At 45.3% G+C, this 12,792-nt stretch overlaps 1 protein-coding gene across 5 annotated transcripts in view; it reads left to right on the top strand.

The window, feature by feature from the left end:
- Nucleotides 1-12,792, top strand: part of fam185a (family with sequence similarity 185 member A) — a 47,550-nt gene that overhangs the window by 1,526 nt on the left and 33,232 nt on the right. For all 5 annotated transcript variants that reach the window (XR_004415224.1, XM_033039865.1, XM_033039863.1 and 2 more), the window contains exon 2: nt 4,756-4,865. Coding sequence is in view for 4 of the 5 variants with exons in the window: in XM_033039865.1 (XP_032895756.1) it covers nt 4,756-4,865 (110 nt within the window). In the remaining variant the exon portion in view is untranslated. The remainder of the gene's footprint in view (nt 1-4,755; nt 4,866-12,792) is intronic.

A 12,792-nucleotide genomic window follows, 5' to 3' on the forward strand; every position in this document is an offset into this window, starting at 1 on the left:
TCTATCCACATCAATACTGAACCCCCAATGCCGTGTGCTTTAAGTTTGTAAACTAATCTCTTATGTGGGACCTTGTCGAAAGCCTTCTGGAAGTCCAGATACACCACATCCACTGGTTCTCCCCTATCCACGCTACTAGTTACATCCTCGAAAAATTCTATAAGATTCGTCAGACATGATTTACCTTTTGTAAATCCATGCTGACTTTGTCCAATGATTTCACCACTTTCCAAATGTGCTGCTATCCCATCTTTAATAACTGACTCTAGCAGTTTCCCCACTACCGATGTTAGACTAACTGGTCTGTAATTCCCCGTTTTCTCTCTCCCTCCCTTCTTAAAAAGTGGGGTTACGTTTGCTACCCGCCAATCCTCAGGAACTACTCCAGAATCTAAAGAGTTTTGAAAGATTATTACTAATGCATCCACTATTTCTGGAGCTACTTCCTTAAGTACTCTGGGATGCAGCCTATCTGGCCCTGGGGATTTATCGGCCTTTAATCCATTTAATTTACCCAACACCACTTCCCGGCTAACCTGGATTTCACTCAATTCCTCCAACTCCTTTGACCCGCGGTCCCCTGCTATTTCCGGCAGATTATTTATGTCTTCCTTAGTGAAGACGGAACCAAAGTAGTTATTCAATTGGTCCGCCATATCCTTGTTCCCCATGATCAACTCACCTTTTCTTCCTATTAGCTATCATGTTTTCTTCACGCGCAAATATAATGTGGGCAAGTTATTTTGGGAAAGGCACCATCGACATTTTATAACTAACAAAATAAAAAGAATGGGGGGGGGGGGGTGGAATAAAGCATTAAAACACGTATAATAGTCCGCCACAAGCGAGATTCTTAGTTAGTTTCAAAAGTAAGTGGGAGTGGCACAAGAGACTGCAGATGCTGGAATTTTGATCAAAAATGTGCTGGAAAAACAACGGGCCAGGCTGCATCTAAGGAGGGAATGGGCAGATGATGATTCGGGTCGGGACATTTCTTTAGACTTCGAAGAGGGGTTCCGCCCGAAATGTCTGCCAAATTTCCTCCAGCACCTTTTTTTTTAGCTCAAAAGTAATGGGTTTTTTTGTGAAGTTTTCCTTGTTTTCTGTGGAGTTCCAGCATTTTTGGACCATTATCTTTTGTATCAGGTTGTATTAGGATCACTTTTACAGAACGGAAACAGGCTCGTTGGACCACAGTGCATGCCATCATCCGTTATAATAAGTTCTATGTTATCCCACTCTCGCATCCACTGACTGCACATAATTTTACAGATGCCGTTTAACCCATAGACCAAAAAGTCATAGTCATACAGCGTGGAAATAGGTTATTCGTCCCAACTTTCCCACGCCGATCAACATACCACTTCTACACTAGTCCCACCTGCCTGCGTTTAGCCCATATCCTTCTAAACCCACCCTATCCAATGCATGTACCTATCCAAATGACTTTTAAATGTTGCGATAGTACCTGCCTCAACTACTTCTTCTTCTTAAGCCCTTTGCTCCTCCAGGAAGCATAGTTCATTGACAAATGTCCTCCACCTTACTCGGTTGTTGGCAGTTCTTTCGAGATCTCCCCAGTTGAGCCCACTCTCAGACATTTCTGTCTGGACACCTCTTCCAGTTGTTCCTGGGACGACCTCTTTTCCTTTTTCCTTTGGTGTTCCATTTCAGGGTTTGCCGGGTGATGTTTGTGGTAGGTTTCCGGAGGGTGTGTCCAATCCAACTCCATTTTCTCCTTGAAAGTCAATTAGTTCCTGGCTTGTTCCTCTAGAGCAGTGCTGTGCATAAGGATAGGGTTGCTGGTCCGTGAGTGGATCTTCATCACCTGTGTCTAAACTACCTCCTCTGGTAATTGATAGCATTCACCCAGCAGAGTTTGTGTAAAGACAAAGTTGCCCCCTGGGTCCCTCATCCCAGCTTATCAGGCAACTGAACCATACTATCAACAACTAAAGAGTGGTCCTGAGCTAGTATTTACCTCACTGGAGACCGCGGACTATATTTATTCAGACTTTACTGGACTTAATCTTATATTAAACGTTATTCTTTTTATCATGTATCCGTGTATTGTGGACGGGTCGATTGTAATCATGTACAGTGCATTCAGAAAGTATTCAGACCCCTTCACGTTTTCCACATTTTGTTACGTTACAGCCTTATTCTAAAATGGATTAAATTCTTTTTTTTCATCTATCTACACACAATACCTCGTAATAAAAAAGGGAAAACAGGTGTTTAGAAATTTTTGCCTGGGCGGGTATTGGTTGGTTCTCCGGTCGAGGAAGAACCGGAGGCTTTGAGACCATCCTGGTGGGGGATGGAGGTGTAGAGTGACTGGACGTCCATGGTGAAGATGAGGGGATGGGGGCCAAGAGAATGGAATGCCCGGAGACGACGGAGAGTGTCGTCTTATCGAGTGAGATAGCAATCAGCACGGGAACACCTCAAGGCTGCATGTTCAGCCCCCTGCTGTACTCACTCTATACTCATGACTGCGTAGCACGTCATAGGGCAAACTCCATCAAGTTCACCGACTACACCACTGTTTGGGACTTATCACTGTTGGAGACGAGTCAGAGGATTTGATTTGATTTTGATTTGATTCAATTTATTGTCATTGCACTTTTCAGTGCAACGAAATGGTTTAGCCTGCAGTCATAACATAGAATAAATAACAAACACTCAACACAGTTTAAAGTCCCAAAGTCATTGTCTCTTCCCTCCTTGCTCTCCCTCTGCGCTGAGGCAATCCAAGCCTCCGATGTTGTGACCCCGCCGGGTGATGGTAGGTAAGTCCCGCGGCTGAATCCGTGCTCCGCGAACGGGCCGGTTCAAATTCCGCGGCCCGGGGCGGTCGAAGCTGCTGAAGCTGCCGTCCTCCAGTCCAGCGGACGCAGCTGTAGTTGCGGGAGCTCCGGAAAACAGGACTCGAGCTCCCGATGATGTCGTCCACTGGCCCGCGGCCGAGCCTCCGAGGCTCCAAAGTCGGGTCGGAAGTTGTGTCGCACCGCAGCCACAGCCCCGAAGTCGGCCAGCCTCGCGTTGGTAAGTCCTGGCTCTGCCTCCGCAGCCTCGAGGTCGGTCGCAGTTGGAGGCCGCCAGCTCCGCGATAGGCCTCAGCGCAGACGGACCCGGAGACGGGGGATACAGCAAGAAAGGTCGCATCCCCCCCCCGAAGGAAGAGTTATAAAACATGTTACACCCACCCCCCCCCCCCACACATACACAACTAAATAAACCGAATTAAACTGTAAAAACGGGACAAGAGAAAACAAAAAACAGAAAAGACAAACGGACTGCAGGCGAGCCGCAGCTGCAAGGCAGCGCCGCCACTTCCGGATAGAAGTGAGATTGACCGACTGACCAAATGGTGCCAGCACAATAACCTGGCTCTCAACATCAGCAAAACCAAGGAACTGATTGTGGACTTGGAAGGGGTAGGATGGGGTCCCGTATATATCAACGTGGTGGAAAGGGTCAAGAGCTTCAAATTCCGGGGTGTGCATATTTCCAAAGATCTCTCCTGATCCCAGAACACTTCTTCTTCCTCGCGTCGGGCCATCTTCTAAATCACGTCTTTCCGGTCGGTCAGTGACGGTTGACGGTCGGTGGTTGCAGAACTGGCTACTTCGGTCAGTTACTGAGGTACAGTTTTTGTCGTCAGCATTGCCCGGGATGCGCCACGTAGAGGCTTCTGCTTGCATCCCGTCCCAGAACACTGATGCAATCATAAAGAAAGCACATCAGCGCCTCTACTTCCTGAGAAGATTACAGAGAGTCGGTATGTCGAGGAGGACTCTCTCGAACCTCTACAGGTGCACAGTAGAGAGCATGCTGACCGGTTGCATCGTGGCTTGTTTCGGCAACTTGTGTGCCCAGGAGCGGAAAAGACTGCAAAAAGTTGTAAACACTGCCCAGTCCATCATTGGCTCTGACCTCCCTACCATCGATAGTCGCTGCCTCAAAAAGGCTGGCAGCATCTATCATCAAGGACCCACACCATCCTGGCCACACACTCATCTCTCCGCTGCCTTCAGGTAGATTGTCCTATCTGGGACACATGACAATAAACTCTCTTAAATCTTGAGGTGTACAAAATCATGAGAGGAATCGGGTAAACGCACAGAGTTTCTTGCCCCGTCAATTGAGAGCCATAAGGTGAGGGAGAAAAGGTTTAATAGGAATCTAAAGGGTAACATTTTTATACAGAGTGGTGAGGCAGGCAGAATCGCAATGTTTAAGAAACATTGAGGATAGGATGGGTTTCGAGGGATATGGGCCAAATGTAGGCTGGTGGGACTAGATGGGACATGTTGGTCAGTGTGGGCATCGGGCCAAAAGGCCTGTTTCCTCTACACATGACTCTATGACTAAAACAAAAAATACTTTGCAGGTCTTCCAGCATTTGTGGAAAGAAGTGGAGATATTGGTTAGATCAAAGACCCTTCGCCAGAAGTGGAAAAATAAGTTTTAAGATGCAGAGAGGATGGTCGATGGATAGGGCAATGTCAATATTTCTTATCTTTTTCCTATTCATTGTACATAACTTATTTTCCCAATTGAAAGATTTTTAACATGATACATTAATTGTATTTCTCTTTCCATAGATGCTACTTTACCTACTGAGTGTTTTCAATGCTTTCTGTGTTTACTGCAGATTCCCAGCATCTACAGTTTGCAGATTTTTCAAATGTACTGTTCAGTATGTTGTGATGTTGATTAAAAACATTTGATTCATCTTTTTTTTTGCAGATCTCGATATTAGCACATTCAATAAAGGATGCGTTAAAATAAAACAAATGGAGAGTGATATCTGCTATGTGGAAACTGAGAGAGGGCACAGTATCTTGAATTCATTAAAGGTACAAGTAAATTATCTGATTTTTTTTTTTTTTGAGTTGGAAGACAATATTGTTGGGGGGTTTTTAATGCTATGTCAAGATTATTATTGCTTTTAAGTAAAGGAATGAGTGTGTATTGTTTAATTGAAAGTTATTATAGCATTGTGGGAGACGTAGAACATTTCTTTAAATCCATAAAATCTATACAAGATCTATACCAGAAGAAAAGATGCTTAAGTTCTTCGAACAATTGGGAGAAATCCTCTTTTCAGTTACTCACCTCTGGTTTCACAAGATACTTAGTGAAGCAATATCAAATAATATTTAATAGCAACCACATGGAGATATTATGACAGCAACATCAAAGAGATGGTGGGGGAATATTTTAAATGAGAGAGTAGTTTAAAAATGTAATTCTGGAGCCTAAAACTTAAGCAGCTAAAGAAATGTGTGCCAGTGGTGGATCAACTAGTGAACTGATGACTTACCAAGTGACTGGGATTGAAAGAAAAGAAAATCATATTGGACTTTAAATCTAAGACATGTTTACATGACTTGCATTGGAGTTGTAGATTTTATAGTAATAATATACTTCACATCCTTAATGCTGATCAGAAATATCAGTAATATAATATACAGTACTTTTCTGTTGCCTAGAACAATACTTTTATGGTGTTAATAATTCTTTATAAACGTCAATTGTCGATGCTTCCTACCTCAACATCGGCTTCTTACTGTTTGTACTGAGTGATGATTTTGAGCATTAGTGTGCAGGATCTCCATCAGGCTGCTACTACGTACAGAGAATTAAAGCTGGGGATGGAATTTTACTGAAGTGATAGCTGTGAATCTGATTTAGGATCCTAACGTCTCTGGAAGTTACGATACAATGTAAGTGAATAATCATTACTTGCCAGTGTGAAATGGTCTCAATATTATAGATTTTGTTAGATGAAAAGAAATAGATTTAATTGTTCTCAAACAATCTAGTTAATAGCAAATCTATAGAAACATAGATCCTACGAGTAAAAGATTTGTTAGAAAATTGGCCATTGACTAAATCACTGTTTTAGACATTGGGTCATTTGTTCCAATAAGTAATAGTCATAAAGTAGGAAAACTGGCCCATTACGTCTGCTCCAATTCCCATATTCCACATTACCAATGGTGAGATTGTTCAACGAAAGAGATCATTTAGGCATTTTTTGCTTATTTACCAGACAACACCAGACAGAATAACACAGCCCATTTGATGGCACTAAAAGTAGTTAGTTGCTGCCTGTAGTTCCAGCATCCCCAGTTTGATTCTGATATTTGTCAGTTTGCAATTTGCCATGACCAGATTGGGTTTTCCACAAGTGCTCAGGTTTTCTCCCTCATCCCAAAGATGTGTGGAAATGAGGAATTGTAGATGCCGATTTACAAAAAAAGAAACAAAGTGCTGGAGTAGCTCTGGGTCAGGCAGCATCCCTGGAGAACATAGACAGATGACATTTTGGCTCATGATTCTTCTTCATACTGAATGTAGGGGGGAGGTGTAAAGAAAACTGTAAGAGGCGAGGCAGGACAAAGCTTAGCAGGTAATAGCTGAACACAGGCGGCGGCGGCGGGAGGAGGGGATGGTTGGACAAAGGCCTGAGATGTACAAAAAAAAAACAAGGTTTTGTGAGACGAAGTTTGAAGAATTGTGAATTACGAAGCCAGATGAAGTAGGGGGATGGGAAGAAATAGGTGTGAATCCAGGAGGGGCACATGGGAGAGGGATAAGAAAGGGAATGTGGGGAAGAAGGGGGGGGGGTTATTAGAGATTACCTAAAATTGTAGAATTCAATATTCATTCTGTTGAATTGCAAACTATCCAAGCAGAATATGATGTATGAGGTGCTGTTCCTCCAGTTTATGCTTGGTCTCACTCTGGCAATGGAAGAGGCCCAGAACAGAGAGGTCAGTATGGGAAGGGGAGTTAAAATAGTCACCAACCAGGATATCTGGTAGGTTTCGGCAGACCAAGCCCAAATGTTCATTAAAACAGTAGCTGGCTGAATCAATGCTTGGTGTGTGGGTTGATTGATTGGCCACTGTAAATTGCACTTAACATATAAGTGAGTGGTAGAGTCTAGGGACATTCAGGAAAATGTATAGATTATAGAATTGGATCAACATTAAATGGGTTCTTGATGGTTGGTGCTGACTCGGTGGGCTAAATAAAGGTCCTGGTTCCATACTGGTGGACTCTGACTTTGAGGATAGATTTGTTGAGCTGCACCTAAATTACTGGAGTTTGCCATTAGATGGCATTATTTCCATACATACAACAATAGATTATTAAATGACATTTGCTAAATTGTCATTTAAAATAGGTATCAAAATCGCATTCTTAACTGATAATTGCGTCGAACAAAGGTGTTTCTGTACACAAAGGCCTTTCAGGTTTATACATGTGTGGATTTAAGAGGTACTGTTGAAGAAGCCGTGGTAAGTTGCTTCATTGCATTGACAGAGAATGAGCCATTGTACATCCAGTTAATTTTCTCTCTCAATGTAAATGAGGAGATGCACTTTGTCTTCTCGTCTGGAAAACTATAACTCTATACTTTGGATGGAACTCTCGTTCTCCCATTCACACTTCAAAGATTTGCAATGTTTCCTTACTGAGCACCAAGAGTTCACTCCCCATACCCGCAATTTTCTGACCTAACGATAATCTTGGAACAATTAGTCTTTATAATTGCGTTCAATTAATTGCCTCTCACCTTTCAAACTTTACTATGCCTCCATTTTCCCCACTTTGAACTGGGCTGAGACTTTTTCTTTACTGTCTCCATTATTGCTGTCTTTTACTTTGCACGGTCATTGACGTTTAATAGTAAGATTAAACGAGAACTTACCAGTTTGAAGTTTGATCTGTATTTTATGAGGAGTTACGATGAGGGATTACGTGAAGAACCCCGCCAGGACGCATGCGTGTCATTCTTCAAATCACGGACAACTGTAATGACTAAACATAGTAAGATTAGAGAAGAGATACCAGTTAAGTATATGATCAAGGGTGGGAGCGGAGGGCACGTAATCCCTCATCGTAACTCCTCATAAAATACAGATCAAACTTCAAACCGGTAAGTTCTCGTTTAATCTTACTATTTTACTTCGGAGTCACGTGAGTGACTACGTGAAGATTTTAAAGCTCTGTGATTTCATGCCGTGGAAACGAGTCCATGCATCACGTCTGCCTTGACTGTAGGAGGAATAGTGTTAACATAATTTGGACATGAATTCGATATTGAAATCATAACATTTATTAACACAAATTATGACCCTTTTATGGGTTTGAATTAATTTACAGAACTTAAATTTTTTTCTGCAAATGTTCCAGGTTTCATTACTGGTTTATTGTAAAATAATTGGAATGTTCGTTCCCCTGACCATCCTGCTGCTTCGAGGACTTGGTCCATGGGCACATCCAATTGTATTGCTGCCGATGTAGCTGCAGCCCTGGTGGAATGAGATTTTAAAATGTTAGTATCCACCCCAGCCTGTGTAAGCACCTGTTTCAGCCATCTCGAGATGGTCTGGACCGTCACTCTTTTGTGAGGTTGCTTGTGGCTGATCAGAAGTCTCTTCTCATTGCCTCTTAGGATTTTAGTTTTCTCTATGTATAATGACAGGTGTCTAACTATACAGAGACGGTCATCTGTAGGGTATGACCTAAATAGTATATTGAGGCCTGCTGATCCCTGTCTGTTCTGCTTTACTAGCTCGTAGATGTGGAACGTAATATTGTCAGATGAGGAAATCATGTTGTCCAGTCTGAGTTTATGCAGTGACTGTACCCTCTGTGCCGTGACCAATGCCATTAACATGACTGTTTTTAAAGTCAGTCTGTGTAGAGACAGAGCTGATGCTGGAGACCAGTTTCTGAGCGTCTTCAGGACAATGCTTACATCCCAAATTTGGGAGTACCTGGTTTTTGGGGGATTAGTATTAAAAATTCCCCTCATGAGCTTTGTTACCAGAGGGTGAGTCCCTACAGAGTAACGCTCTGTCCCTTGCCATAGGTAAGTCGACAGGGCACTTCTGGCGCTGTTGATGGCACTGTAACTGAGCCCCTCATCATAGTGGAGGCCTGCCAGATATTCCAGAACAGACGGGATGTTCATGTTTCTGTCGGTGATGTTGTTTTTATGGCAGTATATTTCCCACTTCCTGATGTAGACCAGATACTGTTTTTTAGTCGATTGTCTTTGGGCCGCCAAGATCATGTTCGCTGTTCGGTCCGTTAGTCCCAGTTGTAGAAGTGGTGTTTTTAAACTCTACAAATTAATAGGTTCAAATATTTATGGCATGGGTGGCTATCCCCTGTTACGGGATGTAGCAATAAGTCTGGTCTATGTGGGATGGCAATACATGGTTCTAACACCATGTTTTGTACCACTGGGAACCATGGTTGTGTAGGCCAATCGGGTACTACCAAAATACCAGATGCAGAGTCTTGTTGTATTTTCCTTAATACCCGACTGATGAGGCAGAAAGGAGGGAATGCATAAATAAACAATTTCCCCCAATGCAGCGAAAATGCATCTGTCGCTGCTGCCCCAGGGTCTGGTTCCCATGAAACATAGTTTGGCATCTGGTTGTTTAGTCTGGATGCGAATAGATCGATATCTGGTGTTCCATATTTTGCTGTAATATCAGCAAATACTATTTTGTTCAACATCCATTCGGTGTTTTCATTAAATTTGCGTGACCTGGTGTCTGCCACTAAATTTAGTCTCCCTGGTAGGTAAGTGGCTGATATCCAAATATCTCTTTGGATGCACCATTGCCAAATTGAGTTAGCCAGATTGTCACATGATATCGATTTGTTTCCACCCATGTGGTTAATGTATGCTACCACGGTGGTATTGTCTATTTGTTACATGCTGGTGATATGACCCAGTACAATATGACTTTAGGCCAGATCAGATTCAGATTCAGATTCAGATTCAACTTTAATTGTCGTTGTCCGTGTACAGTACAGAGACAACGAAATGCATTTAGCATCTCCCTAGAAGAGCGACATAGCATATGATTAGAATAAATATTTACATTAGCATATATACAGACATAGTGTTTTTCCTGTGGGAGGAGTGTCCGGGGGGGGGGGGGGGTGATTGGCAGTTACCGAGGTACGTTGTTGAGTAGAGTGACAGCCGCCGGGAAGAAGCTGTTCCTGGACCTGCTGGTCCGGCAACGGAGAGACCTGTGGCGCCTCCCGGATGGTAGGAGGGTAAACAGTCCATGGTTGGGGTGAGAGCAGTCCTTGGCGATGCTGAGCGCCCTCCGCAGACAACGCTTGCTTTGGACAGACTCAATGGAGGGGAGCGAGGAACCGGTGATGCGTTGGGCAATTTTCACCACCCTCTGCAATGCCTTCCGGTCGGAGACAGAGCAGTTGCCATACCATACTGTGATACAGTTGGTAAGGATGCTCTCGATGGTGCAGCGGTAGAAGTTCACCAGGATCTGAGGAGACAGATGGACCTTCTTCAGTCTCCTCAGGAAGAAGAGACGCTGGTGAGCCTTCTTGATCAGAGTTGTGGTATTGTGGGTCCAAGAGAGGTCATCGGAGATGTTAACACCCAGGAACCTGAAGCTAGAAACACGTTCCACCTCCGTCCCGTTAATGTGGATGGGGGTGTGCGTGCCGCCCCTGGACTTCCTGAAGTCTACAATGAGCTCCTTGGTCTTCTTGGAGTTAAGGGCCAGGTTGTTGTCAGCGCACCATGCTGCTAAGTGCTGGACCTCCTCCCTGTAGGCCGACTCATCGTTGTTGCTGATGAGGCCAATCACCGTTGTATCATCTGCATACTTGATGATGGTGTTAGTACCATGTACAGGTGTGCAGTCATAGGTGAAGAGGGAGTAGAGGAGGGGGCTCAGCACACAGCCCTGTGGAACGCCAGTGTTCAGGGTGAGGGTTGAAGAGGTGTGCTTGTCTAACCTAACAGACTGTGGTCTGTTGGTTAGAAAGTCCAGTATCCAGTTGCAGAGGGAGGGATCGATGCCCAGGTTACCGAGTTTGGTGATCAGTTTAGATGGTATAATGGTGTTGAATGCTGAGCTGTAATCGATGAACAGCATTCTTACGTAAGTGTCTCTGTTGTCGAGGTGGGAAAGGGCGGAGTGAAGTGCCGTTGAGATGGCATCCTCCGTACTCCTGTTCTTGCGGTAGGCAAACTGATAGGGATCCAGTGTGGGGGGGTAGGCAGCTTTTGAGGTGTGCCAGGACCAGCCTCTCGAAGCACTTGGTGATGATGGGGGTAAGTGCAACTGGGCGGAAGTCGTTGAGGCTTGCCGCAGTGGAGTGTTTTGGCACTGGCACGATGGAGGTGGTTTTAAGGCACGTGGGGACAACTGCTTGGGCAAGTGACAGGTTGAAGATGTCAGTCCAGACGTCTGTCAGCTGCACAGCACAGGCCCTGAGGACGCGCCCGGGGATGCCGTCAGGGCCAGCAGCCTTACGTGCATTAGTCCTACTCAGTGCCACATATACGTCGTAGGGGGTGAGTGTGAGGGGTTGGTGATCGGCAGGGAGCACAGCCTTGATGGCTGTCTCTAGATTGTCCCTGTCGAAGCGGCCATAGAAGTGATTAAGCTCCTCAAGGAAGGAGGCGTCGCTGGATGTGGGGGTGGTGTTGGAGGGTCTATAGTCCGTGATGGCCTGGATGCCTTGCCACATGCGTCGGGGGTCGGAGTTGTTGTTGAAGTGCTCCTCAATCCTGAGCTTATGGCAGTGCTTGGCCTTCTTGATGCCCCTCTTCAGGTTAGCCCTGGATGAGCTGTAGGCTCGAGCATCGCCTGACCTGAAAGCGGTGTCCCGTGCTTTCAGCAGTAGCCTGACCTTGCTGTTCATCCATGGCTTCTGATTCGGGAATATGGTCACCTGTTTGAGGGAGGTGACACTATTGATGGTGGAGTTTATAAAGTCCAGAATAGAGGATGTGTAGGAATCAATGTCCGTGTGGGAGTCAAGGGTGGCCTGGGCTGCAAACGCCTTCCAGTCAGTGTTTCCAAAACACTGCTGAAATGTGAAGTCCGCTTCCTCTGACCAGACTTTAACTGTCCTCACAGTTGGTTTAACCCGTCTGATGAGTGGGGAGTACTTAGGGAGCAGGAACAATGAGACGTGATCAGACTGACCAAGGTGGGGGAGGGGGATGGCTTTGTAAGATTCAGCCATGTTGGTGTAGACTTTGTCCAGAGTCTTGTCTACTCTAGTGGGGAAGGAGACATGTTGGTGGAATTTGGGGAGTACAGTCTTCAGGTTAGAGTGATTGAAGTCACCCGCAACAATGAAGGCTGCCTCGGGGTTGTGCGTCTGTTGATTGCTAATGGAAGTATGCAGCTCTTTCATTGCAAGCTTGGCATTAGCATCAGGAGGGATATAGGCTGCAGTCACAACAGTGGAGGTGAACTCTCTGGGCAGATAGAACGGTCTGCATCTAACCAAGAGGAACTCAAGTTTAGCTGAGCAGTGACTCTCGATGATGGTGGAGTCCGTGCACCATGCTTTATTTACATAAATGCACAGACCCCCACCTCTGGTCTTACCGGAGTCTGATGTCCTGTCCGCTCGGAGTAAATGACGCCTCGTTAGCTGGATGGCGCTGTCAGGAACGTCGGTGTTGAGCCAAGTTTCCATGAAGATCAGGATGTTGCAGTCTTTGATCCAGTTGTGGGAGGTGATCCTTAGCCGGAGTTCGTCTATTTTGTTTGTTAGTGAGCGCACGTTGGCGAGGAAAAGGCTAGGAATCGCCACCCTGTGTGGGGCTAGCTCTAACCTGGCCTTTAACCCACCTCTGCGTCCCCGGCGGTGCTTTCGTACGCGTCGCCGTCTGTTGGTGCTTCTGGTCGGCTGAGCTGGCTTGGTGCGCGCTGGTGTTCTGCCGCTCCGTTGCTCCGCGTCTGC

This window comes from Amblyraja radiata, chromosome 21 (genome assembly GCF_010909765.2).
Source record: "Amblyraja radiata isolate CabotCenter1 chromosome 21, sAmbRad1.1.pri, whole genome shotgun sequence".
Lineage (NCBI taxonomy): Eukaryota > Metazoa > Chordata > Chondrichthyes > Rajiformes > Rajidae > Amblyraja > Amblyraja radiata.